The 19,292-nt window shown below is 34.9% G+C and overlaps 1 protein-coding gene across 16 annotated transcripts in view; it reads left to right on the top strand.

Moving 5' to 3' along the window:
- BPTF (bromodomain PHD finger transcription factor) overlaps positions 1-19,292 on the top strand; it is a 179,262-nt gene that overhangs the window by 151,995 nt on the left and 7,975 nt on the right. For 11 of the 16 annotated variants that reach the window (XM_077163604.1, XM_077163603.1, XM_077163602.1 and 8 more), the window contains 5 exons: positions 4,735-5,054; positions 7,893-8,066; positions 8,792-8,984; positions 9,883-9,967; positions 16,094-16,280. In XM_077163604.1, the coding sequence (XP_077019719.1) occupies positions 4,735-5,054; positions 7,893-8,066; positions 8,792-8,984; positions 9,883-9,967; positions 16,094-16,280 (959 nt within the window). Of the gene's footprint in view, positions 1-4,734; positions 5,055-7,892; positions 8,067-8,791; positions 8,985-9,882; positions 9,968-16,093; positions 16,285-19,292 lie in introns of those variants that run through there. The other 5 variants (XM_077163601.1, XM_077163611.1, XM_077163605.1 and 2 more) reach the window with 2 other exon arrangements.

Here is a 19,292-nt window from a genome sequence, read left to right as displayed (position 1 = left end):
GAGCCAAAGGTTTTGTTGTTGTTGTTTTTTAAAATAGTTTTATTGAGATGAATTCACATACCATACAATCCATCTAAATAAAGTGTACAACCATTGTCTTCTAGTATATTCACAGAGTTGTGCATTCATTACCACAATCAATTCTAGGATATTTTCACCTTGAAGAAGTTTCACTGTGTGATACTGTCCCTTGTGTCATCATGTAGCTTTCCTCCTAGTGACATGCATGACTCTAAAATTTCCGTTTCAACCACAATTGCACCCACATTTCATCTTTATTAGTTATACTCACTGCAATGTGAGGAGCCAAGTTTTATGAGAAAGGTAGAGAAAAAATGTTGAAAGAATAAAAAATAAAGTGTGTCCATTAAGTAATAAATAAAATAAACTTTTTTGGGCTTGTAACTGATTCTAAGGCATTTCTACTCAGCTTACTTGAAGTTATTGAAGAGAAATGGGGGGGGGGTGTCAGTCGTACATATTTAAATAGCGTTTTTTTTTTTAAAGAGAAGTAAGCTACCTATAACATCCCTAAGAGTGCACTGTAATTTTAAGAAAGTGAGAAATATTAAGAAAATGTTGATCACAACAATTGACATTATACATAAACGTGTGGAACCCTAGAAACCTTCCCATTTAAGTCAGAAACCCAGCAGTGCCAAACATCACTGTTATCTAGGTCTCTGGGAATTCTTGCTAATATGTTAAGCCAAGAAAAATGAGAGATAAACATTTACATAAAAAAGAGGAAATTGTTACTGTATTTGATATGATTGTTACATTAATACCCCATGAGATAATTATTAAAATTTATGAGACAGTAGGGTCATCAGTTATGGAATAAATATTGAGCCTACAACCAGGGTGAAAGAACAAAAGAGCTAATTCATAGTAGCAACAGAAAATATACCCCCACCTTAAATTATGATAAATTTCAGATGAATCAGAATTTTTAATATAAAAAAGGAAGCCATAAGAATAAAAATATGATTGTGATTTTAACAACTCCTAAGCAGTATAAAATCTAAAAACCACAGGGAAGGAAAAAAACAAAAGGTTTGATGACCCAAAAAGAAAAGGTTTTCTGTGGAGGTGGGGAACCCCAGCAGCATTGAAAAACAAACAAAAAAGGGAAAAAAATCATGACATTTATGACAGTATTTCTAAACTTCATAGAGCTCTTAAATCAAGAAGAAAAGCTGAGCATTCTAAAAGAAAAATGTGTAAGAGACATAAAAAGTTGTCAAATTTTAAAATGCCAGTCACCAATAAATTTATAAAAAGATGTTCTTCCTAACTACTAATGAAAGAAATGAAAATACCATTGGGGGACAGGGAGGGGAGGGCATTACTCTAGGAAATACCATGCTTTTTCTAGAGACCATTTCCTCAATATTTATCAAAAGATTGTAAGACACACATATTCTTTGGTCCATAAGTTCACTTCTAGAAATTCATCTAAGAAAAATCAAGAATGATGTGTGAACAGGAGCATTCATTAAAGCGGTAATAACAACAACAACAAAACTGGAATGAGTCTAAAATTAATGTTTCTCAATAGGAGCCTTTGGCCGTTTTGGTGGACCAATTTTTTTAATACACTGTAGGAAGTTTAGCATCCCTTGCCCTGAATACCAGATGCCAGTAGTGTATCCATATGTAACAACCACAAAAATGTCCCACCCCCCTCCACACATATTCCCAAATACTGTCTAGGAGGGATCATTGCTACCCCAGATGAGAACCCCTGAGTTAAGTAAGTTTCATAATGTCTACACAATGGACTGCCATTTTAAGAAGATCGTGTGTGTGGGATTGGTGTTTTTGTTTCTTAATTCTTTGGGGAAATCCTCAATGGTATTTGTTGATTGAAAAATACAGGTTGCAGAATAGTATATTACTATTGTTATTATTCATTCAACAGGTATGTATTTAACACTTAAGGTGTGCCATACACTGTTCCTGTTCCATTTTTCTGCACAGTAGTGGGGGAATAGTTGTAGTATAGAGTACAGTCTGTGTCCTTTGTATGTAAATAAATTGTCCATGTTTATTGAGATGTCCTTCAAAGCAATTACCTTGGCCACCCAATGAAGATAATCTGTGATTCCATTCCCCAGAGTCACTTTAAAATAATTTTAGAATGTTTCTTTTGTATATGATTTTTAATGTATGTATTCACATACAAGCACATTTCAAGCAGAAACACTGGAGACAACATATAATAAACATTTTTTGCATTGAATATATTATGCAGTCAATTAAAAATGTTATTACTACTGCAAATATTCTGCTATCTACAGCTATGGTGTTCTTTTTGACAGTGTTTTATCTAATGAGGAAGAGAACTTATTCTTTAAGAATGAAAATGTGCATTATTTGAACTAGCAGAATATTATTTTACTGCCAAGGTAATTTGCTTCGAATCTACCTGTTTTTCTATCATTTCTGCTTGTCTTTCTGATAAAATAATTTCTTGTTCTTTTTTTTAATAGGATCATTTAGCTCTTTGAATGTCACACACATATGTTTTGTAAAGTTTTTGTCAAGTTCTATAAAATTAATTTCATAGGGAGTGAAATAGATTTTGTTGGTAATCTTTTTCACATTATGTGTATTCATCGTTCCAGGGTTTTGATTTTGCACATTTGTTTTGAATGAGAGAGGTTTTGTTTTTGTTTTCTCTCTTGAAGTTCAACGTAGTCCATCCAGTCCTTAACTTCAAAGCAGTGAGCCTACTCTTAAAACCTGTCCACACAGAGCATGTTTAATCCCATTTATCTAGCAAAAACTGTTATTTGGCTACTGGTTCCCAGTTCTAAACCCAATAGGTGTACAGCTTTAGCCCTATTCACAGTTTTGTATTTCTGTTCCAAAAATATTTATATCCTATTCAAGCTTGGCTGTGTGTTTTCGCTTTTCTTGTTTTTATATTTTACTGTATCATTGATAATGTACTTGAGAGGAGTTAGAGGCTGGTCAAAGTTGTACTCATTACTCCGTCTTGGTTTTCCTAAAATCCATCTCATTGTTCTTATAAACACATTATATAAATTAGGAAAATGAAACTCAAGATTTATTTTTTTCCTTAGGCAATATTTCAGATTCTCTTTTTAAGTAGAGGAGGGCTGTTGAATAATTAGTCACATGGCTTATTTTCTCACTTACTGGACTGTCTAGGCTCAGTGGAAACAGATTTGTTATACAAGAACTATTCTGGTTTATTACTTAGGATTTTTGAAATGATTAAAAGCTTCCCAAAGATATTAAGGTAATGATTCTTACTAATGTATCATGTGTGGGTGGAGGGGGCAGCATGGAAGTAAAAGGGTACAAGGGTATAAAATTACTGTTTGTGTTGTAGATAGAAATGGACCTTTCTTTAGGCAAACCTTTGAAATTGTTTTGTTTTTCTTCTGTTTTTGTTTTTTTTTTTTCCCTTTTCGTAGACAACTATATGAAACCTCTGCTGCAGAATCTTTAAAACTCCTACAGGTTCAGGGATTCATTTAACTTATCATTTAAAGCAGTTCTTTGCTGTAGGAAGCTACTGTGTCTCTGAATTCAAATGAATGTACCATAATAGTAAAAGTGGTGTCGAAAGAATAAGTGGTGAATAGCTTACAATCTAGTTTTTAAGAATCAGTGTTTCACTTTTCTTTTATCTACTGTTCCATTATGTGGGTAAGAAACTCAAGGGTCTCCTTCTCTCTAAGCCTTTCATACCTAGAATATCTCCAAATGTTGTAGCAGTTTTTAAAAGAATGATTTCAAGTCTGAATGCACCTCTGAGGTTATTGGTATAATTTTGAAAGTTTCTTCAGGGAGGGGAAAAGAAAATCAATTCATACCTCCCTAGGAAACTTTTTAAAGGAAATGTGGGTTGTCTAAATGATTATCCCAAGAGATTTTATAAAATTTTGGCAAACAAAATAAGTTTTATGAAGAAAATGTTTTTGGAATATGTTTTTGTATTTTAGATTATAGAAATGTATCATTGTCTCAGCTTTTAAGAACTACTTTAGTCGTAGCTAAAATTTATGTACACTAAGATCTTGTTCATGGTTGCCGTCACAGTGGGTTTTCTCTGAGGAAATACAATGTGCTTTAATCCTCGTTTCAAAAAAGAAGTTGTAACACTGGATAGCAGAGGTCTAAAAGTATTTCACTTGAAAAACAGCAAAGGTTTTAATTTACGGCAGAACCCGCATCAAGAAAATAGTGTGTTATGTTTCCCAGCTCTGCTCTTTCTGCGATCATACATTCTAGATCTAGGAGCATAACAAAAAAGGCAGATCTATCTTCTCATTTTGCTCTCAGCTCATTTTGAGTATCATGTTCATTCTCACTCTTAAGGCACAGAATGCATGTGGTGAGAAGAAAACAGCTAGTGGCTGAGGACATATGAAATCATTTCCTGCGCAGTGACTGAAATAACCAGGATATGACAGTGGGCAAGTGGAAGCAGACAGTTATTTTAGACACTTGCTCATCTTTGAGTCGGATCTCCTTTGAAGAAAACTAACAGCTTTCTAGGTGTTGTTATGTGATCTTCATTTTCCATTTCTGATTGGTTTGATTGGGTTTAAGATACAATATGAAAAACTTGTTTGGAATTTCTAATCCTCAATTTAGACTGAACTATTGAGATACCTCCACACTGGAGGTATCATTCTCTCCCAGATTGTGCATTTATGCCATTCTCATGACAGTCTTGTATTCATTTGACAACAGGAAGAGCTAAAGAGAGACCTCAAAATTAAGAAAGAAAAAGACATGGTGCAGGCTACACCAGTTATTGCAACTCCCACAGTGACTCCATCTTCTCCAGCCCCTCCACCTTCACCTCCACCTCCACCTCCACCTTCTCTACAACACACAGGCCTCCTGTCCACACCCTCAATATCTGCAACTTCCCAGAAGAGAAAGCGAGAGGAGGAAAAAGACTCAAGCTCAAAGTCCAAGAAGAAGAAAATGATTTCTACTACCTCAAAGGAAACTAAGAAAGACACAAAGCTTTACTGTATCTGTAAAACGCCTTACGATGAATCTAAGTGAGTAGCTCTTTTTGAGCCCTAGTTTGTTTTCTTAGAAGATTAACTGTTAAGTTGACAAATGAATACACTGATAGAAATATAAATGAAAATAGCTATCAGTAAGGGTAATGTTTCATCTGTGATCTTCCATCTAATCTTAACCTTGACACTAGAAAAGTAAAATTTATGTCACATTTTCGTGATATTTGTTTGTCCTCTATCATGTTTTTTACTGTCAAAAACAAGCTCTCTGTTGCTCCTTTGCTTTTTCTTCTGTCTGGATTAATTCCAAATCAATCAATAATGCTGTCTGGAGATGGAGGTTTATTATCACTGCCCCAAATTGAGAGCATCCTTTCTGGGATGTGTTCTCAACCTTGTAATTACATCACATTCTTAAACTGAATATGAATGATGGAAAGAGGGTTTTTTTTTTAGTTGTTTTATTTTAAGCAATTCTATGATTTTTGTATTGGACTACTATAGCTTAATATATTATTCTGGTCAAAGTTCCCACTTTCCTATTGGGTCAAAAGTCAGAAACATAAAAAACATGTTTTTTTTCACCATTCCTCATGTATACTCAAAAATGTGATGAGCATGACAACCAGAAGCTGTTTTTGACTGTTGTGATTTGCTTTTGGTGAAAAAGCATTAGAGATGCTAAATATAAATTCATTTTTTGTATGTTATTACCATCCTTCAACTAAGTATTTAGCTTCCATTTTGAGTATTAAGGTGTAAACCAACTTTTTCAAGCCAATATTAGCCAAAATATTTTTTTACGTTATAGAAAAATTCATTTGATTATACTAAAAATGTAGGGTCATTTAGAAATAACTTTAAGCGAATGCCTAAGCAATTCATAAAGTAAAAGTGCAGTCTCTTTAATGATGTTTAAGTTGCCACATTGAAGCTTCTTTAGTGTTGCTATCTAAATCATAAACTTGAAGTGCCAGATCGAAACTTTGTGTTGGTATATTTCGCTGTGTATTGAATTAAACATTATTCAGTCCATATCAGTTTGGACATCTTCATTTTTCATTGTCTTGCCCCTTTGGAAATTGCACACAATGTAAAAAATGGAACTCTTTGATTTTTCCCTTAGTCTAATGTGTGCCTCACTTTAAGCAAAATTCACTAAATGATTTACAGAATGGAACAAAACATGAGTTACTCTTTCTGTAAAGAGTAAAAAAATCATTAAGATTTTTTTAATGAAATTTGTGTCAATAGCAAGTCTTCTTTGACCTATTTTAAGTATTCAGATCACAGAAATTCATTTTACACACAACTTTTTAGGAATACTGCATAAAATGAGGTACACATGTATATGTGTTCATTTTGTGATATTGCCTCATTAATTTGTGGATATTTCATATTTTTCTATTTGTCATTATTAACATTTCAGTACACCAGGTTCATTCACTCCATTTTATAATTGGGATGAGTTAGTGTATTTTTGTAGGAGCATTTTGTCTTTTCTCTAACACGAGTTTAACTTAACCTGAGGCTTGTTTGGGAAGCTAGTGACAGAATGACTGAAAAGTAAAATTCAAGTTCTGAGATTACTTCCAAAACACACAGCTCACAGTCATGGAGGTGCAACACACAAAACCACTTTAATGGCTTCCACGTGTGCAGTGAGTGAAAATCATGTGAGAATCATAATTCAGAAGAAAAAAGGGTAAAAGGATAGGTCACATGACCATGTTCATGAAGCAGGTCAGTTTGAAGCATGCGGACTACTACCATTTCTTTAGGTGAATTTACCAAGAAATGCCTGGGTGGAACTAAAGGTGCCAATGGCATCTGCAGAGCCACTCTTTTTCCCTGTAATTCATGCTTATTCTCCCTATGACTTGACATGACATTCCCACACAGTGCCTGTCAACACTTGAGATACACTAAGTAAGTGTTTGCTGTGGAGATCATTTTCATTTTGCCGTTGGAAATCTTGTCATAGAAAAGCCCTAGCGGGTTAACTGTGTGTGGTTACCCGCAGTTGAGTGTATGAGTGGTTGCTGTGCTCATACAGCCCACCTTGCCAAATACTGTAAAACCTCTTACAGTCTTAGATAACTATTCTTACATTGTGTTCTGCACCATGTATCCCTGTTTTTTAATTGAAGCAGCTCCTTCAGAATTCCTTACCATTTAATTACCCAGGCCACTTTCCACATTTTCATACACAACTGAAAAATTGGCCCTTATGAGAAGGTGATTTTTAATTCATTTCCAGTTTTTTATTTAGAAAGCTTGGTAGAAATGGAATTGCTTCATGTACTTTTCTTCATTTTCTTCATATGATTTTGACCCTTTATCTTCTACTCATGGCTGACCTGCATGTTCCTTGTAGTGTAACTTCTTGGTGTTCACACTTTGCTTTGTTTTCACATTTAAATTGTGAAACACATTTTCAAACCTATCCTAGAAATACATAGCCCTGATATTGAAATAGCTTCTGTGTCATAGGTTTGACAGATGTCTTTGATTCTTTGGCTTTGGTTTTTGTGCCTGTTACAGTTTTACATACATTCATTAAAAGGGAGACACTACCATCAGTGTGTTGTTTTTTTTTCTTTTCACAATCCAGTATGTTTTTAAAGACCATATTTCACTAAACATTGTATTTGTTGAAATTTATGTGAGTGACTCTATGTTTCCACACTTGATACAGTGTCAGATGCTGTAGTTTGCCAGGATTCTGTAGAATGGTTGGATTCAGGATGTTTAGCTGACTCACTGCAGAAAGTCATCCCGTAAGAAAGTGAATCAAGGCAGGGAAGACAGACTTAAGTACCATGCAGCTCAAAATGACAATCACATTGTCATTTTCATTGTGAATACTTTTAGGTTCTATATTGGCTGTGATCTTTGTACTAACTGGTATCATGGAGAATGTGTTGGCATCACAGAAAAGGAGGCTAAGAAAATGGATGTGTACATCTGTAATGATTGTAAACGGGCACAAGAGGGCAGCAGTGAGGAATTGTACTGTATCTGCAGAACACCTTATGATGAGTCACAGTGAGTTCGATAAGAGCATCATATTTAATTATTTAGGAAGCCAAATTGCTCTGACTGGTTACTGATTTATTTTAAAATAAAAAGCAAGATTTTTTTCTGCATATATTATACACTTACATTACAAATTCCTTCCCAGTTTTTTTTCCTCTTTTTCCCTCTTTACCTCCAATTATGTTGCTTCGTGGTGAATGTTTGAGATGCTTTGGGAAAAATATGGTTTAATGGTAGATTTTTTTTTTCCAATATATAACATAGTAACTAATGAGATTAAAATAGCCTGACTTGTTTGGACTTTATCAGTGTTTAAAATGGTGCTTTATTGTAGGTTAGAAAAACACTAATTTGGGTACAAAGCTCTAAGATTCTGTTTACTTATTAACTTATAGGATTTGAACTTCCCTTTTGAAATGGTATTAGTTCAAAGAATTTTGTCTTTGTTTTGTTTTAAGCTTTAAAGTAAATTAAATGTTTGTTTTGTTTTTTCCAAATTGGTTCTTCAGTGTTCTTAATAAATTTTTGCTGGTTGTTGTTAACATCAAGAATACTAAATTACACAGTAAATGTCAATCTTCAAGAGTATTAAAACAACCATAATACTAAAATGATTTCATATCCCAGGGTTTAGCACATTTTCAGAGATGCATGTTGTCTTACTTTTAAAAGTAAATTATATGTAATGGTGTCCCATCTGTTTTGAACTCACATTTCCACTTCGGATCTTGCAGATTTTATATTGGCTGTGATCGGTGTCAGAATTGGTACCATGGCCGTTGCGTTGGCATCTTGCAAAGTGAGGCAGAGCTCATTGATGAGTATGTCTGTCCACAGTGCCAGTCAACAGAGGATGCCATGACAGTGCTCACACCACTAACAGAGAAAGATTATGAGGGCTTGAAAAGGGTGCTGCGATCCTTACAGGTAAGACACCACTATGTACATGATGTTTGAAAATGCAATCAACCAGCACAACTTTGAAAGCACTTCTAGTGCTTGAACTTTCCAGTCTTAGAGTTCATGATTATTTAGGGACTTCCAGTGAAGTACTTAACAAATTTCAGTTATTTACATGGCCAATAACATGAACTATACCATATCCACATGCCACCTCAGCAGTTTTTTAATTGAATACTTGCATTTAAAATGCCTCATCTTTTAACCTAAATTTTATTTTTAAAGAAAACTTTATCTTACCACTATAGATTGAAAAACAGTTTCAGGTGAGATACAAATGCTTCTATAAACTTTTGAGCAAAACTTTCCTTCTCTTATTAAAAATATAAAAGCAGTGAGGATGGTTTTCAAGATTAGCAAGTGTTAGAGACTTATTTAAAGACATAGATCACTACATTGAAACTTTCCCCTGTTGTAATCATAATCAGATGAACTGAAAGAACTGATTTGAGAATAATAGTCTCAGTATCTGGTTAAATGTTAGTTAATATCTCATCTCTGCCATCTCATTAACCAGCAGTGGTAGCCATTCCTAACTTCAACCCCATCTCACCCCAATTTTACAGAAATGATTGCAATGCCGCTTTCTTGACTCATAAGCTAGTGCTTCACCTCTTTATGCCAAGATGCTCAGATCGCACTGTGAAAACTGCTTTTAAGGAATGTGCTCATCTTAGGGGAAAATTGGCAAAAAAAAAAAAAAATCATAGCAGGTAAAACTGAATGAACAAAATAATTCTATTTTATATGTCAAATTTAAAACTGATTTTTGGAGCTTAAGAGTTGTTATAGTGGCTCAGCCGGGCACCCTAAATGAAATAGGTGTTTCTACCTGACAATAACAATACCTGTTTTTTTGTTGTAGGCCCATAAGATGGCCTGGCCTTTCCTTGAACCAGTAGATCCTAATGATGCACCAGATTATTATGGTGTTATTAAAGAACCTATGGGTAAGTATGCGGCTGAATATGGAGTTTTATCATAATTCTCTGTAGATATTTTATCTGTCATCCATAAAATTGATATAAGGATATCTCAAGCAGGGCTGGGGGGAGTATAAACTGGTACAGCCACTGGAGGGTAAATTGGGTGTACCCGTTGAGGTTTAAATGTGCTTGCCCTTGGACCCAGCAATTTCATTCCTTAGGATTTACATGTACACAAGTGTGTTGTTCATTGAAGAAACGTTTATTATTGCATAAACACTGGAAATGACCTAAGTAACTATCAGTAGAGCAGTAGTTACATCAGTATGTCCACACAGTATAGTATAATACAGGCATGTAAAAGAATGAATGAAATCAGTGAATGTGTCAGGTACTGTCTTACCCTCTCATACTTCCTTGTCACCTCTTCCTCATCTTGTCCTGGTAGAAGGTAAATTTGGTGGACCCATTATAGATTTCCAAGAGAATATATTCTCATTTCCCCCAAAAGGTAATAAATAACATTCATAAAGAAGATGAACAGCTTTAGTACAAATGATTGTATTAAAAACAAAAAGAAAAAACCTGTCTGCAAAAGAAACTATAAAAATTAAAATCTACCTAAAAAACTTTCAAATCTAGCCTCAGGTGATGAAAGAATTGTGTTCCAAAAGCCAGCTGGGCATTTTTTACAGGAGAACGGTTTGTGTTGTATAAGTACATCAAACGGGGAAACATGAAGATGAAATAAATGAGAACTTAGTTAAGACTATCTCTCAAAAACAAAAATAAATAATTAGTCCTTGGCTCTATTCTCCTGACATTGAAGATAGAAGAAGTTAATCATTGTACATATTTTAGATTTGTGTTCTCTCTGAGAAAGTACCTAGGAATGTTTATTTTAAAAATACACACAAAAACACACACACAAACAATATGAAAGTGTGTGTGTGTGTGTGTATTTACATATATGCAGTAAGTTGAGTAATAGGTATAAATAATAAGTATAATACCTATTTATATATATGTATAAAGTTCTTTCTACTTATAAAAGTAACATAATGATTGTAGGAAATATAAGGGGGAGAAAGAGAAGATAAAAGGTACCTTTCAGATAGACAATAAAGACTGAAATGGTGTAATCTAGGAATGCCAAGAGTATATAATGATAGTGACTAAATGTACGAATTTTAAAAATGTGTTTGCGTGAGGAAGAACAAAGGAATGTCGTTACTGCAGGGTGCTGAGAATAGATGGTAATTAATGTTTTAAAATTTTCAACTTATGTGTGAGACTAAAGCAAAAAATGTTTATTTGGTAGAAAATTTATATTTTGACTAGTACATTTCCTAATACAACTTATGTAGACAGCTTAATTGAACACCATAAGTACAGGGAACCTTGAGTAGGATATGAGATTTTGTTCGTTTGTCCAGAGTGAACCCTGATAAATCCCAGAGTGATTTGAACAGTGAATAAAAATGTATTTGCAAAGTCCCCTTCAGGGAATGGTGAGAAAGGGGGAAAATTCAACTTCCTCAAGTTGAATTCTTGATATTCTCACAAGCAGTGTGGACAACCAAAGCTATAGGTTGAGTCCCCAGTCATGGGGTTTGTTCATATGAAACTTAACCCCACAAAGGATAGGTCAAGCCTACTTAAAATTAGGCCTTCGAGTCACCCCCAAGAAAACCTCTTTTGTTACTCAGATGTGGCCTCTCTCTCCAGCCAACCCAATAAGCAAACTCACCGCTCTTCCCCTGCCTGCGTGGGACATGACTCCCAGGGGTGTGGACCTTCCTGGCAACGTGGGACAGAAATCCTAGAATGAACTGAGGCTCAGCATCAGGGGATTGAGAAAATCCCTAGAATGAGCTGAGACTCAGCATCAAGGGATTGAGAAAAACTTCTCGACCAAAAGGGAGAAGAGTGAAATAATACGAAATAAAGTGTCAGTGGCTAAGAGATTCCAGACAGGGTCGAGAGGTTATCCTTACACATTAAATAAATATCACCCTGTTAGTCAAGATGTAATGGAGAGGCTAGAGGGAACTGCCTGAAAATGTAGAGCTGTGTTCCAGTGGCCATGTTTCTTGAAGATGATTGTATAATGATATAGCTTTCACAATGTGACTGTGTGATTGTGAAAACCTTGTGTCTGACGCTCCTTTTATCTACCTTGTCAACAGATGAGTAGAACATATGGAATAAAAATAAATAATAGGGGGAACAAATGTTAAAATAAATTTAGTTTGAAGTGCTAGTGAGCAATGAAAGGGAGGGGTAAGGGGTATGGTATGTATGAATTTTTTTCTGTTTTCTTTTTATTTCTTTTTCTGAATAGATGCAAATATTCCAAGAAATGATCATGATTATGAATCTGCAACTGTGATGATATTGTGAATTACTGATTATATATGTAGAATGGAATGATCAAAAGTTAAGAATGTTTGTGTTTGGTGTTTTTTGGTATTTAAAAAAAAATTTTTTTTAAAAAAAGGTACCTTTCATCTTTTCATGGAATAGGAAATAACCACCATTAAAATTTGATATGTTTGTGTGTTAAAGTAAGATCATGTGGCAAATGTTTTCTGCCTGACAAACCTTTTTGTATGTCATTAATCTTTAAAAGCATGGCTTTAATGGCTTCATGTAGTCTATTAATTGAATATACCTGTTTTAGTTTGTTAAAACTGCCAGAATGCAATATACCAGAAATGGAATGGTTTTTAAAAAGGAAATTTTGTAAGGGGTGCACAGGTAGTTCAGTGGTTAGAATGCCTGCCTTTAATGCTGGAGACCCGGGTTTGATTCCCATACCATGCAACCCCCCACCCCCCCGCCACAAAAAAAAATAGTAGGTTGTAGGTTCACAGTTCTAAGGCTATAAAAATGTCCAAACTAAGGCATCCAGGGAAAGATACTTTGATTCAAAAAAGGCCGATGAGTCCAGAACATCTCTGTCAGCTGGGAAGACATGTGGCTGGCATTTGCTGAGGTCTTTGACTTCTCATTTTAAACAGCTTCCCCAGGGCATTTTCTTTTTTCATCTCCAAAGACTGTGTGGACTCTGAAGTTTTTTCAAAAATGGTTCCCTCTTAAAGGATTCCAGTAAGCAACCCCACCTTGAATGGGTGGAGACATATCTCCGTGGAAACCACTTAATCAAAAGGTCCCAGGTGGACCACAGTGGCTCAGCAGGCAGACTTCTTGCCTGCCATGCCACAGACCTGGGTTCAATTCCCAGTGCCTGCCCATGTGGGGGAAAAAGAAAAAGGTCCCACCCAGCATACTTTTGAATGAGGATGAAAGGACATGGCCTTTCTGAGGCACATAAGTTTCAAACCAGCACAATGCCTTAATTATATAATACTTCTTTTAAAGTAATAGATATTCTCTCTCTCTCTCTCTCTGTTAATGCCACCAAGATAAATATCATTATATGTAAGCATAAGATAATATAGATCTTTAAGATATATTTTTGAAAGAAAAGTATGTTACAGAACAATACTTAGGTTTTAGGCAGTAAACAATTGTGTATTTTCTGTGGGTACATAAATATGTGTAGGTATGCATAGGGAAATGTCTAGAAAGATATAAACAAAACTGAAAAGTTTTCAAGTAGTTTTCTTTGTAAGAGGGAACCTTTGGGATCAGGAGCTTTTATTTTCTTAAACAAATAAGTTTATTTTATTTATCCTATTTTGGAACATACTTTGTAAACTTAACAGTACCTTTTTCATGTCAGCTATGATACAGCCATGTATGGAATTAAAGTAATATAACTGCTCCCTTCTTAATGGATATTTCAGTCATATACTATTTTTGCTACCATAACTGATGCTTTAGTGAAAGTCTTTTCTGATGCATATACCTGCATGTGTTGGTTTTAGAGGAAAAATTCTCAGAATTGGAATTTCTGGATCAAAAGGTATAACCTTTTAGGCTTTTGATAACTATTTTCAGATTGCTTTCTAGTAGATCAAACCAGTTCCCACTAACAGATTATATCTTTGCCCTTTTCTCCACTTGCTTGAAAACAATGGCTATTATCACTCATTTTGGGGGAATATTGTTTATCTTCGAAAATATTTGTTTCAAAAGTAATAGGTTGATTTAGCACCACTCCCATATTCTCCCTTAGAAGTGACCTCTGTAATAGGTTAATATTATAATTTTTATTCTCTGCTAATTTGAACAGATATATATGTGGTTGTTTGTGTGTCTTTGTTAATTGGTGATATATCGATCATCTGAATTTTTTTTGCATTGATTTCCTACTTCTGTGTTGTGCCCATTCTTCTCTTGGATTATTCATCGTATTCCCAATAATATTTAAGGGCTATTTACATAATAAGGACATTTAAAAGTTTTATAGTGATTTGGGGGGGGATGTATAGTAGTTTTTAATGGTTTTGGATTCAAATCTATTAATCATTATGAGTTCTTCCTTTGGTGTCATGCTTACAAAGTCTTTTTCCCTGTTCCAAGGTATATATTTTATCTCCCTATTCTAGCACTTTTTATTGTTTTAATATTTGCCCTTAAATTTTGACCCACCTAGAATTATTTTTGCATATAGTGTGAGATGGAAAGTTTTTAAAGGTGTATAGCCCCATTTTTTAATGAAGTCTTCCTTCTTCTGCTGATTTGAAATGACACCCTTAACATACATGAATTTCTTATACTGAATACCATTAGGTCTGTTGTTGTTTTAAATGCAGTTACATTGATACCTCTGTTATCCTGCACAGTGCCACACATTTCATTATCACAGCTTTATGGTATTTTTTTAATGTCTGATAGGTTAAATTCTCTCCCATAACTTTCATTTTTTCAAGTATTTCTTAGATATTCTTGAACTTGTATTTGGGGGTGTAACATTTAAAGTTATTATTCTAGTTTGCTAGCTGCATGAATACAACACACCAGAGACGGATTGGCTTTTAAATAAAAGGAGATTTATTCTGTTAGTTCTTCAGAGGAAGGGCAGCTAACTTTCCACTGAGGTTCTTTCTTATATGGGAAGGCACAGGATGGTCTCTGCTGGCCTTCTCTCCAGGCCCCTGGGTTCCAACAACTTTCTCTGGGGTCGTTTCTTTCTGTATCTCCAAAGGCCTGGGCTGAGCTACGAGTGCTGAGATGAGATATGCTGAGCTGCTTGAACTCTCTCATTTAAGCACCAGCCAATTAAGTCAAAAGTTATTCATTGCAGTAGGCACGCCTCCTAGCCGACTGCAGATGTAATCAGCAACAAATGAGGTTCACGTACTATTGGCTCATGTCCACAGCCGCAAAACTAGGTGCCTTTTTACCTGGCCAAGTTGACAACTGAATCTAACTACCACAGTTATTTTTTCAAATTCCAAAACAGCATTGAGATTTAGTTTGTAATTAGATTATCTATCAATCCTAGACTACTTTGAAATTACTAGTCTTGTTCTCTCTCAAATTTTTACAGAAAATTGGGTCCTGACTCTCCTTCAAACAGAACTTTCTCCTAGGAGTTAATGTTATTTCAGGTAGATTTAGCTCAGTTATTCAAAAGCATTTACCTGTATACCACTTATTATTTTTGCCATTTCTGCATACTACCTATACTATTACATGCTAATATTTTCATTCATATCACCTAATAGTTTTCCCTTTATTTTAAATAGAAACAATACTGTCATAAATGTAAGGTAATAAAAATAAAACGGTATGATGCTGAAGTCCAATACAGGGATCATTTTAAAAAAAAACCCTTAAGTGGTACAAAGATTTTGTTCTTAATTTTGGATTTTCACCTTCTTTTGTGCATATACCTAATTTTTTGCATGTGAGAATTTATTATAATTAGATGGGCAGAGACTATGTTGATATGGTTTCATTTATTTAAAACCAGCTAAATAAAGAGCTGTTCTGTGTTGTTAACCAAAAGTTAAAATAACCTTCTTAAATATTAGCTAAGACTTATATTTTAGACTCCCAATCAAAACCAAAATTGGAAAAGCACTCTTCTTCATGAATCGCAAAATAGGTCCCCAGTGGTGATCTGGCCAGAGCTATTTGGGCAGTAAAATTTAATAAGACACTGCCAGGACTGTTCACAGTTGCTTTGGAAAAACCTTAAAGCTTTGATAATGTTTTACATTTTATGTTTTTAAGACCTTGCCACCATGGAAGAAAGAGTACAAAGGCGATATTATGAAAAGCTGACAGAATTTGTGGCAGATATGACCAAAATTTTTGATAACTGTCGTTACTACAATCCTAGTGACTCTCCTTTTTACCAGTGTGCAGAAGTTCTTGAATCATTCTTTGTACAGAAGTTAAAAGGATTCAAGGCTAGCAGGTGAGTAAATGTGTTCAATGTTCTAAATTACATCAACTCCTCAAACTCTTTATACAGTTCTGGCTAAGGAATCAGTTAGGGCACCTTATGGTAAATTTGAACCTTAAAAGCAACAATCTTCAAAAAAAAAAACAACAGGATATTAGCATAATGAAAATGCTACAAAGAAAGTGGGCAGAGTAAGGTAATGAGAAATTACAGAATTTGTTTTATCTACTTAAAATTAAAGTCATTTTTTAAAATTCAGAAGATATGTATTAAATGTTTACAGAATGCAGGATGCTATCTTAAATACCACAGGGTACATAGTAAGATAGAGCTTTTGCTCTCGTTGAGTTTACCTCCTAATCAGGGAATTAGAGAGGTATAAAAATGACTGTTTTACAGGGTGGAGTAAGTGAAGGACCTATAAAAGGAGAGTTTAGAGTACTTTTTCCTCAGTTCAAATTTGGTATATCTTTGAAATAAAGTGTTTTATTTTATTGGTTTCTTTTTCTATGGGCAAAACTGAAATTTAATGTATGTCCACAGACCATTTCTTTGAACTTCTAGTAACATAAAATCATCGAGCAACATTGCAGAAAATGTGGTTACTATGATTTTCACACCGTTCTGTTTCTGAACTTCAGGACCCCTGTCAAACCCATGATTTTTCTTCCCTCAAACAGAGGCCTGTTTTCTTTCTTATGATAGCTGCCACCATCACTCTGTAACCCTTGGGTTCCATTACCCACCTTCCTCACCCACCAACCCTCAAACTTGATTGTCCCCCAAATATTCAGATGTAATAAAACTAGGCTGTGTTAGGGCTGGGACATCTATATTTTCTAAAGAATTCCCAGCGGGCTTTGTGTACCAAAGTATAAGACTCAGTGCTTCCACACAGTAATTTTCCATGAAGAAAATGTATAGGACATTTTGTTTCTCTTCTCCAGTTACAAGGTTGTTGGTTACCAAGAACTGTATTTAAGAATCAGTTCACATAAACTGAAAGTAAAGGACAGAAACCCTGCAGAAGTATCCAGTTATTCTCCCTGCAAAGGAATAAAAAATATATAGGGATGGAGGGAGGGAAGGAAGATTGGTTGGCTGGTTGGCTATAGACAAGAAGTTTTATAAAAATCTATAAAACTTACTCATTTCTGTTATTCCCTCTGGGTTAACTCATTAGCTGTAATGCTGAAAATGTTAGGGATTTAATTAAGATGATAGAGCATTTTTATTTTTATACTCTCCCTTCCGACCCCCCAGGAAAACAATAATAAAATGATAACTAACAATAATGAAAAGAATTTGGTAGAAATCAGCTGATGAGATTTCAACAGATTCAGGAATATAGAAAGTAAATAGATGGAAAATAATTGACTGATGAAACCAGGAAAGTCACAGCCCAGACTTCTCCTGGAGGGCTCTGCAGCAGAAGTGACAGCTTACTGACTGGTAGAACCCCAGAGAGCCTTTACCCATGAAGATTCCTAAATACAATTGAAAGCAAGAAAGAAGGAAGAAAGGAATTAACTGAATATTGATGTATGGGACAGTCACCCTGCTTAATCCCTTCATACAGATCTGTACAGGAATCCCAAAGAATCAGGAGAATACAAGGTTCTTCTCTGAAGAAATGCAATGAACTGACTGCAAAGAATTAGATAGAACAAACAAATGAGAATTGGACCCAGAGTTAAGTCCTCTGACCACTGGAGGGTTAGATCCCTAGTCCTTTCATTCTGAAACAGTGGTTCTTAACAGGATAATTTCCAATCCCCAACCTCAGGCACATTGGCAATATCTGGAGACATTTAATACACTGGGAGGTGGGACCTGCTACTGGTATCTAGTACGTAGAAGCCAGGGATGCTGCTGAACATCCTGCAATATACAGGACAAAGAATTGTCCAGCTTCAAAATGTCAGTAGAAACCCTGGTGTCAAACATTCAGTAAGCCTTACGCATGTACATGGTTCTGTAGGCCTGTGTCTAGTCCATTGACTCATTTTTCCTATGTAAACAGACAGGCATTACCAGATATGTGAGGAAAGCCTGCAGTGTAAAAGAGAAAGTTCAAGGTGTACCAGAAAAGTAGATTCCAGAGAAAACAAAACTTAAAGAAGAAAAACCTCTAAATCATGTCCTGAGAGAAACTGTAGAAGACATTGTATCTATAAAATGTTATGGATAAAAAACAGTCGGGGGTGCGCAGATGATTCAGTGGTAGAATGCTCACCTTCCATGCAGAAGACTAGACCATGCACCCAAAAAGAAAAGGGGGAAAAAAAAAACAGAGGAGAAAAGTGATTAGAAAACATTTAGGTGTATTGCTGTGAAAGATAAAATCAAACAACTCTCCTAGTGTAAAGAATAAAAAGACAAGGAGATGAAAAATATGAGAGAAAAAAATAGGCTATAGAATATCACTTAATATCACTTAGTGGAATTCCAGAAAGAAAGAAGTATACAAAATTACATTCAAAAAAAAAAAAAAAAACTACACAAGAAATTTTTCCTATCTGGTAAGTGTTACAGACTTCAAATCCAGGTAGAATAAATTCATTAATTTAGTAAATGGTAATTAAGAACCTGCTGTGTGCCTAACATTTGAAGTTAAGGGTAGGTAAAATAAAGCTCCTGCTCTCCATGGAGCTTACATTCTTGTAACAGTTGATAAACAAGCATTCACAGAAGTCAAGTGGACAGATAGAAGAGAGCCATCCCTGTATACGTCAGTGTAAAATTTCCATACACCAAGGATAAAAGAAAGAGAGTTTACAAGGAGGATAAAACAGTTTATCTATAAAATAATAAGAATTAGACTGCTATCAGACTTTTCTACTACAAAATGAAATGCCAGAAGATAATGGAAGAATAAATCCAAAAGTTTGAGAGATTATTTTCAACCTAGAAGTCTGTGTCCAGCCAGTCAAGTGTAGACGCGTACATTTTGTCATGTAAGAACTCAGAAAGGGCCTCTTGTACCATGCATCCTTTCTTAGTAACTTATTTTATGATGTGCTC

This window comes from Tamandua tetradactyla, chromosome 6, assembly GCF_023851605.1.
Source record: "Tamandua tetradactyla isolate mTamTet1 chromosome 6, mTamTet1.pri, whole genome shotgun sequence".
Classification (NCBI taxonomy): domain Eukaryota; kingdom Metazoa; phylum Chordata; class Mammalia; order Pilosa; family Myrmecophagidae; genus Tamandua; species Tamandua tetradactyla.
Note: the sequence above shows the minus strand (reverse complement) of the source record. Positions and strands in the feature narration are given on the sequence as shown.